This window comes from Somniosus microcephalus, chromosome 27 (assembly GCF_052327205.1).
Source record: "Somniosus microcephalus isolate GS21.2 chromosome 27, FLI_Smic_1.0, whole genome shotgun sequence".
NCBI lineage: Eukaryota > Metazoa > Chordata > Chondrichthyes > Squaliformes > Somniosidae > Somniosus > Somniosus microcephalus.
Genome location: NC_141013.1, coordinates 8,655,915 through 8,681,602, shown reverse-complemented (window position 1 = coordinate 8,681,602; position 25,688 = coordinate 8,655,915). Strand labels below are relative to the sequence as shown.

The window sequence follows — 25,688 nt, the reverse complement described above, 5'->3', positions numbered from 1 at the left end:
CTCTACAAATAGGAACTAGGCAAATTAAAGTAAGAGCAGAGTTTAAGCTTTGGGAAGACTTTTGAAAGTAGATAGAAAGGCAAATCCCAGAGTGTAGGGGCATAGCGAATGCTGGATGTACCGACAATCATGGTTTTGGAGTGAAGAACACGCTCATTTATCTTTTGTTCGACATGTATTACCAGCTTTCAGATGATCATGGATAGGGGATTGCTGAAAGTCAATCAAATCGTGGATTTTTGTTGTACCCAAGCTCACGGCAAACAAAAAACAGCCTCACACAAGACTGTGATTCCAACCCAAAGCTTACCCCTTGTTGATGGGCGGCGACGGAGAAGACATCGAAGGGTACCTCTTCGCAGGTGGTTCCTCTTCCTCCTCTTCCGATGAACTATCGAGCGTCAGATCAATCACTTCAACTGTTCTATTATCTTGAGATGAATGTCTGTGCTCGGACAAGCTTTTACACGCACCTAGTGAACAAATTTAAATAGTCGGTAATTTTGTACAAAAACAAAGGCACATTTAAAGCAGGCTGTGTCAGCAATTGGGGCACTTGTGGCAACGATGAAAGTTCTCTGTTGCTGGGGCAAGTTCCATCTTCATCTCTGGGCAGTTTTTCTTTTTTCGATCTCCCTTCAGCAAAGGTTAATCTGCCCCCAGACAAAGTTAAATGCACTTGCAAAACATACTATGGATTATTATTTAACCTTCACCTGACACAAGACAGGCAAACCCGTTTTAAAGTTTCACTACCATGCTGGGATTTGAAGGAACAATGCAATCTTGTCTGACATCAGGGAACATGAGTTTTAAATGGGCATAGAAGGTCTTTCTGCAGTATTAGTTCGTACCATTTCTGGGCCAGAGTTTTACATGGTTCCCAGCTGAAGGCCACATTTTCAAGAAGTTCATCTGTGTACTGAATACCAGACAAGTACTGAGCAAAAAGAGACAGTCAAGGTTGTCTTCTGTATAGTTTGGCTGTACCTTTTGTAGTATAATATTGCTTGTGTTTTGTCTCATTTAATTGTAAACCTGACTGGATATTAAGCCTGACTCCATTTCCACCATGATTCTATACATTTTAGTTCTGACGAAATGTCATCGACCTGGAACGTTAACTCGGTTTCAGTCGCCACAGATGCTGCCTGACCTGATGAGTATTTCCAGAATTTTCTGCTTTTATTTTGGATATCTAGCCTGTTTAGAAGCTGGTTTGCTTGTAGTATTTTTTGTCTACTAGAAGTGTAAGGTATATTTGATTCAGTGCACCCGCAAAGGTTAAATAAGACTACGCTAACCTATAACACATGTCTTTCCAATCTTGGTGAGTGCATTTCGCTTGAGGCACCATCCCTTAAGATTCAGATAATAGACCCTACCTTATAGTGAGAGAAACTCAATGTCACAGTCCTACCATAATTCTTCCTTTCCCAGAACTATGCAACTCCTCACCTCCCTCAATCTTTGGTACCTCCAGCAATCTACAGACTTTTAAATCCCAAACATGGCATCACCCATTAACTATTTTCAATAACCTTGTCTTTTCTTTTTTCAACATTGATGGTGTCCTATACTATGTTCCCTGGCTCTTCACCTAGTACTCTCAATTTTAAAAAAATCTTGTGGTCTGATACTTCACTCCATTTCCACTTCATGATTCTATACATTTTGCAATAGTGTATTGATTTTGCAAATGTTACACCACAGAAAGCAGCTAGCATTCAGACAGCTGCAAAAGCAAATAAGACACTTGAGGTTTAGTGACCATTACAAGATGCTTCCAGAAAGGTTTACATTTGAGATTTAAGCTGTGTTGTTTTACTATTCAGTTTTAGCAAAAGGTAACAATTTGTGGTCAGAAACTATTTTTCTTAGCATAATGCTTCTGCACCTCCCAAACTGGATTGCAGAAGGCATTTAGAATCAAAAAATTCTAAGCCGCAGAACCAACACTACAGCCTGATAAAACAGAGACATAGAAATAAATGGTTTTAACTGATTCTAGTGATTCTCCCAAAGAGATTTTAGACCGTCTTACTGGAGGACGACGACTGCTCCTCTGTCAATACTGCTCAGTTTTTGTTCACGAGTACAATCCCAGTGCGTCAAGAATATTGGAACACACAATGATGGAATGCAGGTCGAGGCCATAGTAAGTTCTTGGCCCCAATCACTGTGGAGCTAGGTACTTGCTCAAGGAGAGAAACTATAGGACCAACGTTTCTACTGGTACTCCTTCACTTGCTGGTTAGAAATGAGGGCAAGCCTGGTTTGTAATAGCATTCCCTTTTTTTCCTATTTCCTACACCACCCATTTTTATGCTAGAAGACCCACGTCCACTTGGAAATGGATTGAGACAGCGCGGCCATATTTCACATGCCAGGCTTATAGTCAACAGGCTTTTATCCCATCAGTGTAATATGGATTTGAACCAAGAGGTAAAAGGAGTCTCCTTGACCATGCCACTATCCAGATTCTGTTAAAACAAAGCTTTCTCGGATAATTTGGTACAAGAGGCCACTTGGTCCATTGTGCCATGTGGGAGCTATTCCTCTAACCCCTGCTCGTTCCCCATAACCCTTGTAACAAAATTGCGTACCATCTACACCATTAAAAGAGGAATTCACTTCCTGAACCTCCTTCTTCATTCTCATCGGTGACCATGCTCCATCTTCCTTAAACTGAATTTCGTCACAGTCCGTGCAACAATTGAGGATTTCCATAAATAATCTGTTTTTAAAAAAAAAAGAATTTACAGATTAATTAAAAAGTCTACAAAACCATTCCTTGCAACGACTGTTAGTAAACATTTTAGAACAAAATAACTGTATAAAAGCCATTTGAGTGTTAACATTGCTTGGAAGAGAGATGGCAGAGATATTAAATAATTACTTTGCTTCAGTATCTACCAGGGAGATAGAACAGGTGGAGATGACATCAGATGATGAGGTTAGTAATGAGTTAACTGCATTTAAAATAAAATGAGGAGATATACTAAATAAACTAATGAAACTCAGAGGATAAAACCCCTGGTTCGGGCGGATTACATCCACGCATTTTTAAAGAATCTAGGGAAGAAACAGCAGAAGCATTACTACACATATTTAGTAATTCGTTAGAAAAAGGTGTCGTGCCAGAGGACTGGCAGATAGCTAACGTAATACCTATATTTAAGAAGGGAGATACAACATGTCCAGGGAACTTATAGTCAGCTTAACATCGGTGGTAGGAAAAATAATGGAAACTGTAGTGTATGTGCCTTTAAGAGCCCTATATGTGCTGTAATGCCAGTAATGGCCACTCGGGCTATATAAGCCTGTATATTGTGTTATATCCGTTAGTACCCCTCCAGACTTTGCTTAGTAAACACCTATGAACCAACTCCTGTCTTCAGTGTCTCTATCAACACACGGACACTACAGTGGCGACGAAGTGGAAACAGACTTACCTACAATTCGGCAGCACCTCAAGGACATCGATTCCTCTGGCGTCCAGAAGAATCAAGAAGCTGTTGTTTCACCAGCTGGCCAAGCTAGTGGCAGGTACTGCGGTAATCCTTCCTGGGCGTCAGGCTGGGGCTCCGGCGGCTGGCTCTACAGCTGGGCCAAGCAGCGAAAGCGGAGGCAAGCAGTAACAGACGGGGAGGAAGCACTCGGGAGACGGCCGCGGCTGCAAGCAGGTCGGCGTTCAGACCTACAGAGAGAGTCCGGCGGGAACGAGTCTCCAACTGTAAATAAATAAATAAATAAAAGAAAGAACGGAAACCGTGGGAAACAGCGTTGTCATCGGCAGCAGCAGCGGGAAAGCACGGGAAGCGCCATATCTTTTCTGCAGAAAAGAAAGAAAAGCGCGGGAAGCGCCATATCTTTTCTAAGATGCCTAATTCTGGCAATATTGATGCTTTTGATAACGAGATAGCGGATTGGACCACATATGTGGAAAGAGTGGAGGTATATTGCACCGCAAATGGAATAGAAGATGAGAAAAAAGCTTCAGTACTTCTGGATCTAATGGGCGCAAAGACATACAAGCTGTTACGAAACTTAATCACTCCAGCTGAACCGATGGACAAGAATTTTAAGGAGATTGTTGATACCCTACACTGCCAATTCGAGGCAGGACTGGCAGATTCTCTGCGAGACAAATTCGTCTGCGGTCTCCTAAGTGTAGGAACACAAAAAAAAGCTATTTTCTGAGAAAGATTTAACACTGGACAAGGCTTTCAGTGCAAGAGGAGCTGCAGAGATACAGCAAAGGCCACAGGACTTCGGCACCCATGAAATGACACGGGGTTTCGAGAGATGTTATCGCTGCGGCAGATCCACCCATGACCAGAGGGACTGCTGGTTCAAGGACAAAGCATGCAGGCAATGTGGAAAGATGGGACACATTCCACGTGTGTGTCGATCTGGAAACAAAAAATCCACTAACGGGAAAAGAATCAATAAGGAAAAGCACAGAAAGGTACAAATGATGACGGACAGTAGCTCCGAAGACCAGGAGAGCGATAGCGACTCCGGGAACAAGAGACTAAGCTCTCTCAAATTACATAATGTAATTGCCAAAGAAGATTACCAGACCATTTGGGTTACCCTCACAATAGCAGGGTCCCCAGTTAAAATGGAGCTAGATACAGGATCAGCTCTGACCGTCATAAATCGACGGGATTACGAGCGGCTATTTCCGCATATACCTTTAAAAGACACATCCATTATCTTGAAAACATATACGGGGCAGAAAGTATACCCCAAAGGAAAAATAAGGGTGCCTGTTGTATACAACGGCAAGGAAATACAGAAGTTGTATTTATACGTTCTACAAGATGGTGGTCCACCGCTTTTGGGACGTGAATGGATCAGGAAAATACGTTTAGACTGGCACTCCATTCAGGCACTGACGGTAACCAGTAAGGAAAAAAAATGATGACGTCATACCTGAACGATTAAAAGACATCTTGGCCAACGCCAAGGAAGTGTTTCAAGAGAAACTAGGAACCTTGAAAGGCATCACCGCCTCAATAAAAGTGGAAGATGCAGCAATTCCCAAGTTTTTTAAGGCAAGACCGGTGCCATACGTAATTCGTCCAGCAGTCGAGGCAGAGCTGGAGAATTTGGAAAAGGCAGGCGTATTATCTAAAATAGATTGGAGCGAGTGGGCAACACCCATCGTCCCAGTCATGAAGAAAGCATTGAAGAATGATAAATCTGAAGAACAGAGAAAAATTCGCATCTGTGGAGACTTCAAGGTGACTGTAAACCCGGTCCTTCACACGGTACAGTATCCTCTTCCGAGGATAGAAGATATTTTCGCCTCACTATCCGGAGGGAAACGTTTCACCAAAATTGACTTGGCACAGGCATATCTACAGATGGAGGTTGAAGAGGCCTCTAAAAAATCTCACGACAAATACACACAAAGGTCTGTACCAGTACAATCGACTGGTTTTCGGAGTAGCATCCGCTCCAGCTATCTGGCAAAGAGCTATGGAGCAAGTCCTCCAAGGGATTCCGGGGACTCAATGCTACCTAGACGACATCCTTGTAACAGGAGAAAACGTCAACGAGCACCTTGCCAATTTAGAGCAGGTGCTCACTAGGCTGAGAGAACGGGGCCTACGAGCAAATCGCCCCAAGTGCGAATTTTTCCAAAATCAAATATCATATTGTGGCCACATAATAAATAAGGAAGGGTTGCATAAGTCACCTGAAAAAATTGAAGCGGTCATAAAAGCCCCAGCGCCTGAAAATGTTTCACAATTAAGGTCGTTCCTGGGATTAATAAATTACTATCATAAATTTTTACCGAACTTATCAACTCTTCTACACCCTCTTAATGAACTGCTACAAACAGGAGTAATTTGGAAATGGAACGAAGACTGCAAACGTGCCTTCCATAAATGCAAAGACTTAATCACATCCAAAGAAGTTTTGGCTCATTACAACCCATCACTGCCAATCAGACTGGCGTGCGATGCATCCCCTTACGGCATAGGAGCAGTATTATCGCATTAATTTCCTGATGGCTCGGAACGGCTGATAGCTTTTGCGTCACGCTCATTGAACTCAGCTGAGCGTAACTATGCCCAAATCGACAGGGAAGCACTCAGCCTGGTATGGGGAGTGAAGAAATTCAACCATTACCTACACGGACAAAAATTTACCTTGTTGACTGACCATCAACCCCTCATCTCCATATTCAACCCTAAAAAGGGTGTTCCCATTATGACAGCGCAAAGGCTACAGAGGTGGTCCCTTTTTCTAGGGGCACACCAATACAACATAGAATACAAAGGATCAAAACAGCATGGGAATGCTGACGGTTTATTGCGCCTACCGTTGCCAACGGTAGAAGAGGCACCTACAGTAGACCCAGTGGAGATGTTCCACTCTACCATAGTGGAATGTCTACCAGTAACAAATTCTGCCACTGAAAGGGAAACGAGAAATCACCCGACTCTCTCACGGGTCTACGATTTAACAATGAAGGGATGGCCAGCACATGGCGAACCACTGTTGCCAGCATTCTCGCAAAGAAGAGAACAGCTGTCAGTGTGCCGAGGAACCTTGATGTGTGGATCCAGAGTGGTAATTCCACCCAAACTCCAGGATAAAGTGCTAAAAGAGCTTCACGAGGGGCATCTGGGTGGAGTGAAAATGAAGAACCTAGCCAGGGCGTTTGTATGGTGGCCAGGTATCGATGGAGACATCGAAGAAATGACCAAGAGCTGCCTAGGATGCCAGAAGGTCCAAAACGCTCCACACAAGCCCCTCTACATCCATGGGAGTGGCCCTCATCTCCCTGGCAAAGGGTACACATCGGCTTTGCTGGTCCATTTATGGACTCAATGTTCTTAATCGCGGTTGATGCACACTCCAAGTGGCCGGAGGTAATAAAGATGTCCTCCACCACCCCGGAAAAAACCATCACAGTATTAAGGACCATATTTGCCAGGAATGGGCTGCCGGAACAGATCTGTTCTGATAATGGACCGCAATTTGTGTCTGAAGAATTCAGGAAGTTCTTAAAAAAACAATGGGGTTAAGCACTACACGTCCGCCCCATACCATCCCGCCACCAATGGATTGGCTGAAAGGTTTGTCCAGACCTTCAAGAAGGCCATAAAGGCCATGGGTAATGAAGACATAAAACTTCAGCACATTCTTGTTCACATACAGGAATGCAACACATATGGTTACCAACTAAACTCCCGCCATGATGTTCTTCAATAGAAACCTAAGATGCCGGCTGGATTTGGTCAAGCCCAACATCAGAAGGGACGTGGAGAACCGGCAGTTTCAAGGCATGAATGAAAGGCCAACTAGAACCTTCCAGATAGGTCAACAAGTTTTGGCCCGGGACTACCGTACCGAGAAATGGCAGCCTGGAACTATCTGCACACGACTAGGACCACTGATGTATACCGTGGACATCGGAGAAAGCATAATAAGGCGCCATGCTGACCAAATCATAAAGTCATCCGAAAAGGGACAACCTACACCACAACTCTATACGCCGAACGATGAAGTAGAGATACCCATATCTACCTCCGATCCGGTGATACTGGAACCCGATGAACCCGACACTGGCATTCAAGCCAAATCAGCCTTGCCAAAAGAACCTACTACACCACCGAGGCGTTATCCGGACCGAGTCAGGAAGCCTCCAGAGAGACTGACTTATAATTAATTAACTACAGCAATGTGTATATTATTTTTCTTATAACATGTAATTAATAATTACTTAAAATATGATGTACTGGTTAGCTAAAAGGGGAGGAATTGTAGTGTATGTGCCTTTAAGAGCCCCATATGTGCTGTAATGCCGGTAAGGGCCACTCGGGCTATATAAGCCTGCATATTGTGTTATATCCGTTAGTACCCCTCCAGACTTTGCTTAGTAAACACCTATGAACCAACTCCTGTCTTCAGTGTCTCTATCAACACACGGACACTACAGAAACCCTACTAAAAGGAGAAAAGAGAACATCTAGAAACGAAAAATAATAATAAATAGTCAGCATGGATTTCAAAAGGGAAAGTCTTGCTTGACCAACCTAATTGAATTTTTTGAAGAGGTAACAGAGAGAATAGACAAGGGTAATATAGTAGATGTAATTTATCTAGATTTTCAAAAGGCCTTTGATAAAGTACCACATAATAGACTAATGAATGTCAGGGAATGCGGAGTCAGGGGACAAGTAGCAGAATGGATAGCTAGCTGGCATCAAGACAGAAAGCAGAGAGTAGGAGTATAGGGTAGCTATTCAGAGTGGCATAAGGTGGGAAGTGGTGTTTCACAAGGATCAGTGCTGGGACCACTGTTGTTCACAAGTTATATTAACAATTTAGATTTGAGTCAAAAAACCAATTGCTGAATTTGCAGATGACCCAAATTGGGGGGCATAGCCAATACTGAGGAGGACTGCAACAAATTACAAGACGACATTAATAAACTTGCAGAATAGGCATGTAATTGGCAAATGAAACTCAACACAGATAAATGTGAGGTATTATATTTTGGTAAGAAAAATAGGGAGTTCACATATTACTTGGAAAATAAGAATCTAAATGGGGCAGAGGAGCAAAGGAATCTAGGAGTACAAATACACAAATCATAAAGCATTGACACAGGTTAACAAGGCCATAAAAAAAGCAAACCAAACATTAGGGTTTATTTCTAGAGGGATAGAATTGAAAAGTAGTGAAGTTATGTTAAACCTGTATCGAACCTTGGTTAGACCACACTTGGGAGTACTGTGTGCAATTCTGGTCACCATATTATAAAAAGGATATAGAGGCACTGGAGAGGGTACAGAGAAGATTTACAAGGATGATACCAGAAATGTGAGGGTACACCTATCAGGAAAGGATTAACAGGCTGGGTCTCTTTTCTCTTGAAAAGAGAAGGCTGAGGGGTGACCTAATAGAGGTCTTTAAAATCATGAAACGGGTGCCACAGGGATCAGTGCTGGGGCCTCAACTATTTTCAATCTATATTAATGGCTTGGATTAAGGGACCAAGTGTACTGTTGCCAAATTTGCTGAGGATACAAAGATAGGTGGGAAAGCAAGTTGTGAGGAGGACATAGAGTCTGCACAGGGATATCGAGAGTCTGCACAGAGATATCGATAGGTTAAGTGAGTGGGCAAGAATTTGGCAGATGGAGTATAATATAGGAAAATGTGAAGTTATCCACTTTGGTAGGAAGAATAGAAAAGAAAAATATTTAAACGGAGAAAGACTACAGAATGCGGCGGTACAGAGGGATTTGGGTGTCTTCGTACATGAAACACAAAAAGTTAACATGCAAGTGCAGTACATAATTAGGAAGGCAAATGGAATGTTGGCCTTTATTTCAAGGGGGATAGAGTATCATAGTAGGGAAGTCTTGCTACAACTGTACAGGGCGCTGGTGAGACTACACCTAGAGTACTGCGTACAGTTTTGGTCCCCTTATTTAAGGAGGGATATACTTGCATTGGAAGCAGTTCAGAGAAGGTTCACTAGGTTGATTCCTGGGATGGAAGGGTTGTCTTATGAGGAAAGGTTGGGCCTATACTTATTGGAGTTTAGAAGAATGAGAGGTGATCTTATTGAAACATAAGATTCTGAGGGGGTTGGACAGGGTAGATGCCGAGAGGATGTTTCCCCTTGTGGGGGAATCTAGAACGAGGGGGCATAATAATCTCAGAATAAGGGGTCGCCCATTTAAGACGGAGATGAGGAGGAATTTCTTCTCAGAGGGTCGTGAATCTTTGGAATTCTTTACCCCAGAGAGCTGTGGAAGCTGAGTCATTGAATATATTCAAGGCTGAGATAGACAGGTTTTTGAGCAACAGGGGAGTCGAGGGTTAGGGGGAACAGGCAGGAAAGTGGAGTTGAAGCCAAAATTGGATCAGCCATGATCTCATTAAATGGCGGAGCAGGCTCGAGGGGCGAATGGCCTGCTCCTGTTCCTATTTCTTATGTTATGTTCTGATAGAGTAGATACAGAGAGTGTTTCCACTTGTGGGGAAGAGCAAAACTAGAGGCTATCAATATAAGATAGTCACCAAGAAATCAAATAGGGAATTCAGAACAAGCTTCTTTACCCAGGGAGTGGCAAGAATATGGAACTCACCAGTGGGTGAAGCAAATAGTATAGATGCATTTAAGGGGAGGCTAGACAAGCATATGAGGGAGAAGGGACTAGAGGGTTATGCTGATAGGGTTAGATGAGAAAAGACAGGAGGTGGCTCGAGTGGCGCATAAACACCGGCATAGACTCGTTGGGCTGAATGGCCTGTTTCTGTGCTGTATATCCTCGGTAAATTCTAAGAATTCACCAACATGCAAAAATGCAAATACTCTAAACAAGGTCTCCAAGCTGGAACAGAGAATATTTGAGGATCATTTGATGCCAGTTGGGCTTTTTTGCTCCTTACATCTCTAATCTCTGTGCATTTATATGGTGTCGTCAGGCTTTGATTATTAAATTCTTCAAAGGATTTGTATGAACAGAAAACTATACAATACAGCATTTCAGTCATTAACAGTCAGCATCTACAAGATGTACAAATGATAGAACATTGACTTAGACACAGTAATATTACCAAAATACCTCAGTTACTTAAACATGTTTTATTACATCAGGCATACATATGCCCATCTATAAACCATATACTGCAGCTAACTGCAATGTATAAAGTTCTTTCTGTACGTGAATTCTTAGAGCACCTTAAATTTTAAATATACAGAATCCCCAATGGCCTAGAAGTAGGCAAATGTCTCATATGGCATAGCAATAAGCCATACAGACCAGAAAGATCTCTGGTTAAATTCCCAATTTGCAACAAGTTAGTTTTTGTCAGCCAGCCAGGCCACCATGCACAAGGGAGGGGAGACAATAATGCCCTCTTCTGACTGATATCCAGCGATGTATGCTGAAAATGCACGATTCCAGACAAGGAAAGGATCAGGCCCTGTCGTAATGCCCTTCATCGTTGAACATCCCATTGACACTCATCACCTTGGATCATACGGAACGGGCTGTCACTTCAGGAATCAAACCCCAAGATGAATTGGCAAATAACACAGAGCTAGCCTCTACATTAAAGGTGCGATGGGCGAGAAGAAAATAGTGATGCCATTTCAAATGTGAATACAACTGTTTTAATTGTAATGCAGCAGAAACCAGAGATTAAAAACGACCCCATGCTCATAACACAACTCAGTACAGACAGGCAATAGAAACAGAAAATGCTGTAAACACACAGCAGGTCAGTGTTCAAAGGCATTGAATTCAGATTCTTTAAATCAAAATATTAGCCCATCTTCTGCCAAATGCTGACTCTGCTGCATCTGTAGCATTTTCTGTTTTTATTTCAGAATTTTCAGCATTCCAAATTTTCTTATCTGCTTCAGCAGTCGTGACTAATTTTGTCTCCTGCTCCTCCACCCTAAAGGCCAAGATCTAAAATTTAAGCGCCAACTGTGTTGATCCAAGCTGCCAACAAAAGATACTCTTCTAAGTAGGATAATGCAAAACACAACAAAGCAGATGAGCAGTATAGCAGGTGTTAAAAGTAAGAGGGCATCAGCACATCGTACCCAATTAATTTCCTCGCATTTTGATATTAGCACTAACTTGCTGTAAAATACCTTCCACTGTCACAAGCAGTTAAGCAGGGTTTAAAACTACCATTACAAAAGCAATGCTGGTGTTATTTGGCGATTTATCTTTTCTGCATATTGCCAATGCACAACTGAATTGATCTTTGAAATTAATACAGATGTTCTTTATTTGGGGGGGGGGGGGGAAGGAGGAAGAAATATCTTTACTTCTGCAACCTAAGTGGTTTAAGTGCACTGATTTATATCTCCCACTGGAATAGCCAGTCCCGCCAATTAAAATTTTATTTTATTAATGTAATCCACCTCTGCCTATTTTCTTTATAGCTGGCTCAAAATAGATTGCATAATTTTGTGACACTATTTTATAAATCGCGAAGTCACAATGCAAATCACTCCACAGGGTCCTTTGCCTTGTGGCTCAGGCAATAGCATAAACAAATGAGGCGAGAGGCCACCTTTGGGAAGGGGTATTCCCTAGTGCCTCCAGCAACTAAATACCTGCCAGAATACCTAACCAAAGTGCCACCACTTTTGGATTGAGCTGTAGGAAAGCAGAGTTCTCATCACTGGCCTGTACTGATATCCCCCAACATTGGGGAAGGTCTTGGGTGAACAGGAACATTAAGGATGCATTTTTGCACATAATAGGTTTAAAATCACACTTGCACAACGCAACTGTGCACATGTGAATCTTGCATATGCATAGCTATGAAATGCTCCTGAATTTGCCACATAGTACAAGTGGCCAGGGATGTGAACAGATGTTCATGTCCAGGATTTCATGCCAACCTTGGGTGGTTGAGAGAAGCAAGCAGTTATGCAGCAACAGTTCAAAATGGTGTGTGTTCTTGCTATAGTTAGGAGGGTGGTGGCAATGCAATCACACATTTTGCATCGAGTTGTGTTGCTTTTCATGCCTCTTGGGAAAAGGTCTTGGTACCCATCTACCTACTTCTCCCAATGCTCTGGCCAACATTCACCCCTCGACCAACATCAGCAAAAACAGACTAACTGGCCATTCATCTCATTGCTGGATGCGGGTTCTTGCATTGCACAAATTGGCCATCATATTTGCCTACATAACAGTGACTTCACTTCAAAAGTAATTAATTAGCTGTGATGCGCTTTGGGACGTCCTGATGTCATGAAACGTGCCATATAAATGCAAGTCAATTTTTCTTTTGAGCAATTATCCTCAAAATAGAGGTTGAGGGAAGGTAATCAGGTTCTTTCTGGGATCAAAATGACAGGACTGTGATGAGAGATTGGAACCAAGTTGATCCCTCAGTGGCAGCCTTGGTAATCCGACACAGAGATCGGGCAAGTCCATCATGCCCCAGGGTGCTCGTTGATGCTCGAGCAGCCTGCCTTATTCATTGCCCTAGAGGGGCAGACCTGTCGTCACCGGTGGCTGGGATTCTTCCCCCACTCAGCTCCAAATAACTCAGCAAGACAATGCCATACAGGTCGGGCAATGAGCTGGATCGCAGCACAAAGCTTACCAGTGCCCTATACTGGTAGAATGCAGTTTTAGCTGGTTGAACTCCAGCAATATCCTTGGGAGCAAGTTGGCAAAAGTTGAGTTCTTGATGTATGGGTAAGTGGGGTGTGCCCTTTCAGGAAGAGAGTGCACTCCCAGTCCCTCCATACTCTGGAAATGGACACTCCATTTATGTGGATTGCTCAGTAATTTGGTTGGAAGTCTCAAACTTGGTAATGGGTTTCCATGCATCTCTGACTTGACTGACCAAGAAAAATAAAATATGAGTTATGGAACCAGTTCCACTTACCGTATCTTTTATTAACTATCAGGCACTGATGCATACCCAACACTCCCACCCCCTGAATTTTCTCCCCATTTCTTTGAGATTGATGGTCCTCAGAAGATCACAACGTGTTCCATGGACACTCACCCCTCTGGTATCTATCGTTAACATTCCAATTACATCTAACGGATGTCATTACGACCATCCCTAGTGCCAAAAAAGTCACTGTGCTCGGCTGAAGGCTTGGTCCACCTGTCGGAACGAAATGGCAGCAGCATGTGGCTTCCAATTTATCTGTCACTGAAGGCATTTTACCTCCCAACAGTGCGAGGAAATCACCTCTTGCTGTGACATTCCATGCTGCCACAAAGAGGAACGCAATGCAAATATAGCATTAAAGCTGCTATTCATTGATGCTGGAGCTGGGGGCAAATCTTGCTCAAGTGGAGATCTCTAACCTTCATGTGCTTTTTTCATCAATAGGAAGAGGCCCAGATTTTCCAGGCCTCGGGATCTATGAAAAGCCTCATCCCAGAAATCAGCAGAAGCAAAGGGTTTGCTCCTTCATAGTGTCAGCGGTGGGAGCATCGTGCACTTGCACCCTATAATCTGAAGAGCATTCTGACCACTCAATATATAGTTATATACGATAGCATGAACTGGGGGCTGTAAGAATATTGGCCTTGGAAGGGATACAGTGCAGATTCACCAGAATGCAGGGCTTAAAAGGTTAAATTGCAACGGTTGGCTTCTTAAACTTGGCTTATATTCCCTCGAGTTTAGAAAGTTGAGGACCAATTTAAATCGAGGTATTTAAAGTGATTAAGGAATTCGTTAGGGTAGATGCAGGGGGAATCCAGAGCTAGGCCATTTAGGAATGAAATCTGGAAGCATTTTTTTTCCACACAAAGGGTAGCGGGAATATGGAACTCTCTCCCCCAAAAGGCTGTGGATGTTGGGTCAATTGAAATTTTCAATCCTGAGATCAACAGATGTGTGTTAGGTAAGGGTATCAAGGGATATGGAACAAAGACAGGTAAATGGAGTTGAGGGCAGATCAGCCACGATCTAACAGTGTCAGAACAGGGCCGAGGGGCAGAATGACCTACTCTTATTCCAATGTTTCAAAGACCTCTTGTGGTTTGCACTGGATTACGTGCTCCATGTATGCTTCTCCTGTCTTCCGGAAGGTGGACCGAAAAGCACTCTAGAGACAAGTCCCATTGCAGAGCAAGAAACTGGTTCACTTCACACAAAATATATGAAGATGACAACTTGCATTTCAAAAGCGCCTTTCATGGCCTCAAGACATCCCAAAGCGCTTTACACCCAATGAAGTAATTTTTTTTTATTATAAAAAGTGTAGTTACTGTTGTAATGTAGGAAATGTGGCAGCCAATTTGCACACAGCAAGCTCTCACAAACAGCAATGTGATAACGACCAGTTAATCTGTTTTATTAATGATGTTGGTTGAGGGATAAATATTGGCCAGGACACCGGGGAGAACTCCCCTGCTCTTCTTCAAAATAGTGCCATGGAATCTTTTATATCCACCTGAGAGAGCAGACGTGGCCTCGGTTTAACGTCTCATCCAAAAGACAGCACCTCCGACAGTGCAGCACTCCCTCAGCACTGCACTGGAGTGTCAGCCTAGATTTTTGTACTCAAGTCTCTGAAGTGGGACTTGAGCCAACAACCTTCTGACTCAGAGGCGAGAGTGCTGCCCACTGAGCCACAGCTGACACACACATGGTTGAACAGAATCCAGTTTTCAGTGAAATTTAACCGATTGCCAATTATGCCAAAAATATAAAAAAAATTGTAAATTTAACAAACGCTCTACGAACGATACGGTCCTAGCTTTACTTTACAAGTCAACATTCGCTGAACTGCCGAGCTCCAATTTTAGAAAAAAACATTTTTTTTTATTTCTGAGTGTTTCAAATTCAAAGCTAAATAGACTGTCTTATTCAGAGACATGGGCAGACACAGCTCACCTCTGACCCTGCTCCGTGCTGAGGATTGGCTCATCAAGCTGACAATCAAAACTACCATCTTAGTAATGGCAACACATTTTCTGGCCACCTAGGATTCCTGCTGTGCTCAATAGATGGAGGCCATTATAACATTACATCAAATTACTCTCGGAAATATGCCAACAAACACTGATGCCTCTAACTGATATAGTATACAAAAAAAACTTGTGTTAGCTATTTTGTCCACTCACAGCTAATGGATCCAATTCATATTCCAGATAGGAATTACACGCTTATGGACTGAATTTAACTTAAAAGCATCATAATATAAAATTAAACCAAAATCCCTCCTAGGCCTAATAGACAAAAATCTCAGAATGTGACAATGAGCCAAGATGGGAATGACCTTCCTCATCCATATCCACCTTGTGAAGAAGAAAAAAATAATAACCTTAAGGCAATCCCCAACAGGCAATGCTTATAAAACGAACTTGAGAAAATGACAAAATGTAGAGCTGAATGGAATCAGAGCTGTATACTAACCACCAAATTATGGATACAAGTTTAATCATTCTCATTTGCTTTTGTTGCATTAAATTACATTCATGCTGTGCAAACACAATTATGACAGTTTGGAAGCAGACAGCGGTCATCCAAAATATACACAAATCAGAAAAACAATGCACTAAGATTCTACTGATCTCTCAGAATCTAAAGTACTTTCTGCTGCAGGCAGTTAATTTGGATAATGCAGAACACATGAGCAGACTGGAAACCCAATGTTTGAGTTATATATTTGCAACAATTACCACGAAGATTTTTTTTTGCAGAAAGCTGGTTTTCACCAGAATGCACCAAGTTCCCAGTCTGACATTCCCGCTGTTCCACTCCCTTTTGATCCAGTTTTCAAAAAAAAGTACCCTTCACCACACATCTGGTCCTGGTACTATCAAAACTCACTACAAAACTGGGAAGACATGTGGGAGAGGAATGTCTGGGACTTACTGAGAGTCTGTACCCGTGACCTTTAGACTTTTCGTATCAACACCCCGCCTGGGATCAGTAAACTATACGCATGCTTCACTACATCATAACCTCACTATAGTGGAGCATAAGAAACCATCTTTACAAATCCCTATTTCTGGGCCGTCCTCCAACTATAAGAGGTCAGGGATGAGTTCTGTAGAAGGGTTTCGACCCGAAACGTTAACTCTGTTTCTCTCTCCACGGATGTTGCCTGGCCTGCTGAGTTTTTCCAGCATTTTCTGTTGCTATGTCACTCTGTACTGACTAGTCAGTAACAACACTTTGCTCAACTGGATGGCGCTGCAGACTTTTTATTCCCCTCTCCTAGAGATTTTGGGGGGGGGGGGGGGAAAGACGTGGGCAACCAATGGCTTGGTTTAAACAAGCGAGTTTCTCATCCACTAATCTGGTACATCACTGATTTTTATTTTTAATGTGAACTGTTGACTCTCTCGGCTTTACAGCCTGCATACCCCACAGCTAGTTAGTCTTAAAAAGTCTCTCACCCCCCCCCCCGACAAATTTTCTTCTCTCCTGAAGGAGGTGACTCATGCCGAGGTACAGTTCCCACCTGGGGCACCAAATCTCTGGAACCTCAGCCAAGTGGCCATTTTTACGTAACTAAAGGACAAATTTAAATGAGCGAATTTTAAAAAAAAAGCTATCAGATAGTCTTACAGTCTCGATGCCAGTTGTAACTTTCCCCAAAGCCAGGCAACTGGATAAAGCAAAGCAGTGACACTTCAGACACACTGCTGATTAAAATAAAATCCACTAGTGAGCTGGAGAGAAACTGTTCCTAAATAAAAACTCAATTATTTTCTCCCCCCCCAACCCCAGGAGTGTGACGGGTAAATCTTTTGCAAAATAATTCCTCATTTGACAAACCGACTTGTTACTTAGATTTTAAAACCAGAGGATATTGAGCCTGAAGCAGTGTAGCAATAGATCTTTGGATATAGAGGAGGAGTTAGTTAAAGGGGGAGGAGGAAAAAGAGAGGGCGTAGGTGCAAGAGGCCACAAATAGAAACCATGAGAAAGCAGGGGGAGGATTAAAAATGCAAACTGGAGTGGGATGGATAAACACACAAACATCACTCACGCTGATAAGCTGCTTAAGTTTTCAGCTCAAAGCTGAAAAAGAACTGTTCCCTTTCTCCCCCACCCCTCTCCCCCAGTGCAATTTTTCACCCTGTTTCTTTGTGTTAATTTGCTCCCCATCTCTCCTGGAGACACCAACTCTTGCGCAGTTGCCGGCAGCCCAACCGTATCTAGCCATTATTCGTGCGAGATTGTACGCAGCAAAGACTCACAGGAACCGTGGGTAGCATCACAGCCAAGCCTGACTGTTTTCAATCAATGTCAACAGACTTACTTTCCAGTAGGTCACTATTTAACAGTTTGGAGTGAGAGTTCAGGTAGATTTTTCCCCCTCCCTGACCCAGGAGCGGAGGGCATTTGCAGCAGCGCAACCACTACCACCAGCTAACAGCACAGCAGAATAGGATCCGGGAGCTTCTGGTCTCTGTCTCAGTGTTATGCGTGCAGTGCATTTACTAGCTGGGCTAGCAGGCAGCACTTCGTCCTCACTGTTAACCACATCATATGAACTACCGCCTTTTATATAGTCACTCAAATCTTGTTTGTAAAGGCAAGAAGTTTCTTCTCAACAAAAAAGGGCAACAATTTTCATTTTAAGGCCGTATTGAGAAAATATGCACAGACTCCATTTAATCCAAGTACAGTACCCACCAGCACAGGTAACACAATGGGTAGAAAATATGAGGAAAAACTAAAGTTACAAACTGTACTATACAAAAGATCACCAATTTTGACTTCTGGCATTATATACAAGATAAACTCTGCTGCCAGAGAAATGATCTAAAATATAGAAATATGTTCAAACTTACCATATAATTGATGGGGGCACCTGAACAAAACACTTCTATTTTAATGATGTGTTAATAATATAAATATTTATAAGATTTCTCAAAATAAATTTAACACAATTTTATTTTAAAATGCAAGTAAAAGGATTACCCCATCTTCCATGTAGACCTACATTTCCCCCCCACGGTATTCAATTTAGCTGTTCAACACAGACATGAAACCGTTTTTCACCTCAGGGTGCATTCAGAACAGAAATAGCTCAAAAATCACATCTTACAATCAAAAACACCATTCAAACCAAGGTGACAAGCAGAGAGCAAAAGCATAGTATTTCCTTTGATTGAAGTTCCAACATCATTTGCTTACCCATCAATAATTAGATGTTCATAAGGACCCTTCTTATCACACACAGGACAAACCCACGTAGGCTTTTTCTCGTTCATCTGAATGTAAAGCGTTGCATCAAAGCACTGGAGATGCGAGCAGGTTATTGCACGACATGGGATCGTCAACCGCATTTTGCCCAGCTGGCAACAAAAACACACGGGATCTTGGTCAAATTATCTGGATTACAAATACAATCACTCATCACCTTTCTTTTAAACAAACGCTGAACTGCAGCTTCACTGAAGTGAGGCGCCATGAAATGGACACATTGACTATTTTACTCGTGCTTTGACAATGAGCGAGCAAGAAACGGCGCGTCTGAAGGTTGAGAAGCCTTTTAAGTTATTAGCCAAAAACCACAAGAGAAGGCATTCTATTTCTAAAGGTAACAGAAGGCTGTCATTTATAAATCCCCAATGCTGATGCATGATAATCTTAAGGCCCCACCCAAAATTGCCAGCCGATTTTTCAGGCGCTGACTCATCATCCATGTATTCACATTTTCCCTTTGCACATGAAAGATAATTATTTCGTAAATTCAAAGCTAACCATCTATGGTTTCCATGATGTATATTAGCCAAATGCAGACACATTGGGGGCATCTCCACATTCCTTCAAGCGAAAGTTAATCCATCAGCAGTAGGTGGATAAATTCGAGATGTCGATGTAGATGGTCAGAACATGTGGTGAGTGGGCCCCACATTACATATTTACATCAACAAATACTTACTTGAACTCAAATTCTAGTTGCAGAATTCAGTCTTCAATTTCTCCAAGGAAATTTCCTGCTAGTCATGTTGAGCCATATTTTTTACACAGAATTTACAGCACAGAAACAGGCCATTCGGCCCAACTGGTCTGTGCTGGGGTTCATGCTTCACACGAGCATCCTCCCACCCTACTTTATCTAACTCTAATCAGCGTAACGGTTTATTCCTTTCTTCCTCATGTACTTGTCTAGCCTCTCCTTAAATGCATTTTTCCATTTTATTTTAAACTGTCCCAAAAATGGGTGTAATATTTATTTGAAGCAAACCCATTAGGGACCCGTCGTTTCCAACAAAACAGAATCAGGAATCACCAACTGTAGATGGCACACAAATGGGGGCAATGACTGCCACGGTTTGGGTACTTCATTTTTTATAAAAACTTCTAATGTCTCTTGTGCAAACTCTTGAATTCTATTTATTTTGCGCTCTCTGATGGGTAAAGGCACCACCCAATGTAACACAAGTGCTCTGCTATACAGACCAGAAGGTCCCATGGTCTGTGCAGCGTTAGTAAATCTCAGACAGGACGCAACAATTAGCCTCACTGCTCCTGGGCCAAGGAAATGAAAACTAAGCTGTGGGTCCCTGCTCCTGCTGGAAAGTGTGTGTGAGCGGATGGCAAGGGCGAGGACAGAATCAGCTGTGATGCCTCCTACAATCAATTAGCCTGCTAGCACTCACCGCCTAGGCTCACGCATGAAGAACGCCCACTTGGGCTACCAGCACTCGTGGAACTGTACCGCAGCATAAGCCAGCCCCTTCAGAGAGGAGGGGAGAAAATTGGGTGGGGAAGAGTAACTTTTATTTTTGAACAATTAAAAAAAAAAAGTTTTATTTCTGGGAAGACCTGAAGCAGAATTGCTGATGCAGGTGTAGTGAAAAGCTATAAAATGCAATGTCTGGTGGTGTCATGTAAAGAGGGTCCAAAATCGTTGGGGGGCAGAGGAAGCAGGAAGAGGAGAAACTAGAAAATGAATTAAATTACATCAATACAAAGTGTTAGAAATGGATGGTTTACCAAAAATTGAAACCATTTTCATAACTAATCATTTGGAAAAATGTTTGCATGATGGGCACTTGAAGATTTACTGTTTCAATTAACACATCATTAGTAGAACAAGAGGAACACCATCACCAAACGTGCACTTGAAGTTTCTGTATTTCATGTTTTGTATACATTAGGGTACAATAATTCAAAGTCTAGACCAGTACATCAATACAAAAGAAAAATACTGCGGATGCTGGAAATCAAATAAATACAGAAAATGCTTGAAATACTGCCTGACCTGCTGAGCATTTCCAGCATTTTCTGTTTTTATTCCAGTACATTCGTACCTCGGCATCAGTGAACCGATCAACTGCAACAGCTTTTCAGAACACCAAGCACAAAATCAGAATTCACGCTGTACTAGAAACAGTAATGAGTTATTAAATCTATAATTCACATCTTTTCAGAGCCAGCTATCAATAAACTGGATTTAAAAAAAACACTTCAGCCCCCAAACAGTTAATGAACACTGTGATTCTGTACAAGAGGAGGACAAGGCAATTTAACCATCAATAATTCAGATATGGCTGTACTCACAGGGCACAACAGAGACACCCGCAAACTGGTTGTGGCGATTTCACTATCAGGATCCGCTGTTAATTTCTCTTTGACTGTGTGCGGAAGAGAAGAAACAAATGTTTTTTTTTAATGAATTACTTCAGACAGCTGGTTGGGTTTTATCTTAATACAAAACAGCCATTGTACATGCTAGAGCATCCCCGCTCCCCAGAAACATCAATTCTTGCTGGGGTAGAGTTCCACAGGTTCTGACAACCCTCCGTACCTCCCTCAAATTCTTCATGTGCAAGTTGAGATAGTGAACGGCTTTGCAACTCGAGGGTAATCACAGCCAAACCCCATTCTGTCCTCAAATAACAACAGAAAATGCTGGAAAAACTCAGCAAGTCAGGCAACATCCGTGGAGAGAAATTTGAGTTGACGTTTCGGGTTTGACCCTTCTTCAAAACTGGAGAGAAAAGGAACTAGATCGAAGGCAGGGCTGCGATCGGACAAAAGAATAAAAGAACCAAAAGAAGTAAAAGAGATTAGAAGCTAGACGAGATGGTAATAGGCTGTGATTAGGTGTAAAGTGTACTGGCAGGGTAAAAGATAGCTGCCAGGTGTGAGAGAGAAACAAAAGGAAAGGGGGGGGGGGGAAGGAAAGGAGTGGAAAAATATAAGTGAAAATGAAATAGGGGCCGAGGTTATGATCTGAAATTGTTGAACTCAATATTGAGACCGGAAGGCTGCAGAGTGCCTAATCGGAAGATGAGCTGCTGTTCCTCGAGTTTACGTTGAGCTTCCGTGGAACAGTACAAGAGGCCAAGGACGGTGAGGTCCGAGTGGGAATGGAGCGGTGAATTGAAATGACAGGCGACCGGAAGCTCGGGGTCACCCTTACGGACTGAACGGAGGTGTTCCGCAAAGCGGTCACCCAATCTGCGTTTGGTCTCCCCAATGTAGAGGAGACCGCATCGTGAGCAGCGAATACAGTATACTAGATTGCGAGAAGTACAAGTAAATCGCTGTTTCACCTGGAAGGGGTGTTTGGGGCCCTGGACAGTGGGGAGGGGGGAGGTATAGGGGCAGGTGTTACATCTCCTCCGCTTGCACGGGAAGGTGCCAGGCGAAGGGGAAGGGCTGTTTGGGGTGATAGAGGAGTGGACTAGGGTGTCTCGGAGAGAGCGGTCCATTCTGTCCTCATCCGACATCCACACACACTCATTTTCTAGCAGGAGCTATTGCACAGTAATTAGAAGCAGGAATGCTAGTTTATTTTCCCTTCCTCAGCAGGCAGGCCGATTGTGGCACCTCCACTGCCATCCTGGCTGAGATCACTTAACAACAGAGACCAGGAGTCAAACCTGGAACCTTCTGATCTGGCATGGTTTAGTACTCCATTGCACAGTGCCCACTAGTTTAGAGGAACCAGGCTTTATCTTAATACAATCAGAAACACTCATTGTACAGCTGCAAATGGGTGACAGGAACAGCAGTGACTTGGCCGTTTTGTTTCGCTACAGTCTGAAAGTGTGAACATAAATATTTACTTAATGTCTGAATCTAGCCTACATTTCCTCTGTTGTCCCTTCCTGTTAAAAATCAAGGCACCACAAAACCACCGCACATGATCTGCCTACACAGGATAAACCCTGTGGGGCTGGAAGGAAATGGGAAGCTTCTGGCTACGAGTGACCTAAGTGACAGGCAATTCTCCTGCTAACAGAACATTTCAGTTTACCTCTACATATTACTTTACTACAACAAACGGCTCTTGGATCAAGATTCGCTCTCCGCCCACCCCGCTTTTCTCTAGATTTCTAATCAGTAAATAGAGAGCTTACCCTGTACAAAGTCAACTACACTTTAAAGAAAAAATACAGGATTGGAAATAAAAACACACTAAATAAAAAGGACAGCTAATGAGGAACAGTCGAGTGTACGCTAGAAAGCCATTGTCTCATTTCTTTCACACCCAGCAGTGCCCAGCATTCCAGACCTAGCTGCCAAGAACATGATGAATTTTTGTCAAACATATCGCAGTTGTACATCATTCCTATCCTCCCCGCTGAAGGGAGACGGAAGGGCTGGAGGGCAGAGGCAGGGAAGGGGAGAGGAGAGGTCAGCTAGTTCACCCTTTATCCGAATCCACCCAAGGGCAGAAACACATGTCATTAGCTGGACTTGATCTTTAGTGACTAGCTGCGGCAGCACCAATACCCACTACCCTCCCCCGCTCACGTTTTGTTGTGCAGAGCCACTTTTGGCAGTGGCCCTCCAGCTAAGCAAAGGCAGCAGCACAGCATCTCCCACTTCTGGAATCAACCCAAAAGTGCAGGTCTTCCGAAAAGATGGATCAAACAAAAATCACCATTTATAGCAACAAACGGGAGACAAATTATGGGTTAACTCAGCTTTCATTTACTATAATAACTGGGAGGATTAGAAATTACAGCCAGAGACAGAGACTTCTTGACTACTTTCAATGAGCAGGTTTCATGCGATGTTGGGAAGAGTGCTTTAAGCTGCCTTTTTACTGCGCTAAGACTCCCACTACTGGCACCGACACCTGGAACCCTAAAAGCAAGCTTACTGGTATTTCCTAAAGCTGGTAAGTTAACTCTCAGGTTTCTGCTGGCCACGCATCGGCAACGGCCAGCTGGCACCAACAGCCTCGGTCTTAACACAATATACAAATAGCAGAGCACTCGAGAGGGGGAAAAAAGGGGAGAGCTCAGAGAGAGAAAATGAACACGAGAAAAACAGCAGCAAAATACAGTGGTCAGAAATTTGTTGAAAGGGACTTAATTGCATGATAGAAGCTAAATGTTATACTTCTGATTAACTCTTAAATATACCATTGCTCCCCAATAACCAAATGGGTAAAAGCATTGCCTAGTGTCAATGATCCATGCATAATAAGATGCCCAAGATTTGATGATCTGTCTCCACTGAGCTTTCTGATTCAGCTGGGGCAGCAGTTGGGTGAACTACAATTAGCTTCGGATCCTGTACTAAAGAGGATGCAGGAGAAGAAAGTCAGGATTCTCATTCCTAATCGCCATTCACTAACCCCTGCTGGAAACTGCATGTATGGACTCTGCCGGAGAACAGGGTCAAGCTCAGCTGTGATGCAGCTGACAGACCAATAGCCTGTGAACACTCGCTGTCGAGGCTCAGGTGTTAAGATTGGCCCCCTAGGGCGAGGTACCAGGCGCTCCAGGCATTTGTGGAACTGTGAACCAGCACCTTCAGGGGCAAAAATTGAAAACTGCAACTTCTCTGACAAGCCTACCACACAGGAGAAGCAGAGCCGCGGTGGCATCCGGCTTTCTATCACTTCTTGTATCCAGAATTGCCAAGATTACGTTTTGATAGATGGTGGTTTCATAACAATTAAGGGTGGCATAGTGGTTAGCACTGTTGCCTCACAGCGCCAGAGACCCGGGTTCGAATCCGGCCTCGGGCGAATGTCTGTGTGGAGTTTGCACATTCTCCCCGTGTTTGCGTGGGTTTTCTCCGGGTGCTCCGGTTTCCTCCCACAGTCCAAAGATGTGCGGGTTAGGTTGATTGGCTATGATAAATTGACCCTTAGTGTTAGGGGGACTAAATACATGGGGTTACAGGGATAGGGTGGGATATGTGTTGGTGTAGGGGTTACGGGGATCGGGTGGGATGTGTGTCGGTGCAGGCTCGATGGGCCGAAATGGCCTCTATCTGCACTGTGGGGATTCTGTGAAGTGTGTGGAAAGGGGTGGAGGAAAGGCTTTGTCCTTTTAGATTGCATCAAGTCAAGTTGAGCAGCCCTGGGGAGTTTGCTGTAAGCACAAACTACTGAAATGTTCATAATCAAATTAGTGAATCCACTCATGCATAAAAACAAAAAGGGGTAAAATAAGAAACAAATTTAACTCAACATACCTTGTTTTACCTTGTATCTAGTTCAAAATAAATAAAATACTAAGAGTACGGTGGAATCTACTTTGTGATCATGAGGAATAAGTCCTCAAATCAAACTTGCCAAACCCCAGTTATATTAATTGTAGATTTTTCATCGTTTGTGCTGGAACCTTCATTGTTGTCGACCAGCAGTGAAGTGATTTCTAATTTAAAGAGCTGAACAGTAATTAGATGCTCAGTTTCACCAATGCACTACTCAGAATGGTGGTGCTCTTAAGGTTAGTCCTACTTTTAGTTGCTCATTTTCAACAGCAAACCAGCAGTGCTCTGAGCTCTTCAAATAGCTGAGCTGTATTGTAAACAGAAATCACTTAGCCTGATCAGTCAATTAGTGACTGCTTGGGCTACTGGCCAAAATAGCTACAGCCAGATTCTAATGCGACATCAACTGTCAGGACAGCAGAGCAGTTAAACGCGGAAGAGCAAATACAATTCTGGCATATCCCAACACAGATACACTTCAAAAAGGCAAAGCAGATTGTGAATTTGGTTAACGTTTCAACAAAAGTGACTTTTTAAAATTGGTATGCTTCTGGAAACATAATTTCCTGCTTTAACTCCTGGAGGATCCTAATGAATGGGAGATCAAAAAAACACTCAGGGAATTCCCCCAGTGGGTCAGCTAGTTAGAACTGAATACAGACCAAAACGGTCTGCACCAAGTTAATCAATCTCAGCTAGAACACTACATTCGCCCTTTGGCTTAGGGGAGAGAAAAACCAGTCAGTTTCTGAACATTATCC

The 25,688-nt window shown here is 43.0% G+C and overlaps 1 protein-coding gene across 8 annotated transcripts in view; it reads right to left on the bottom strand.

Annotated features, from left to right (window-relative positions):
• pias1b (protein inhibitor of activated STAT, 1b) overlaps positions 1–25,688 on the bottom strand; it is a 153,699-nt gene that overhangs the window by 9,338 nt on the left and 118,673 nt on the right. For all 8 annotated transcript variants that reach the window (XM_085968468.1, XM_085968469.1, XM_085968474.1 and 5 more), the window contains 4 exons: positions 21,022–21,095; positions 18,646–18,806; positions 2,607–2,737; positions 311–473 (listed from right to left, as the gene is read on the bottom strand). In XM_085968468.1, the coding sequence (XP_085824594.1) occupies positions 311–473; positions 2,607–2,737; positions 18,646–18,806; positions 21,022–21,095 (529 nt within the window). The remainder of the gene's footprint in view (positions 1–310; positions 474–2,606; positions 2,738–18,645; positions 18,807–21,021; positions 21,096–25,688) is intronic.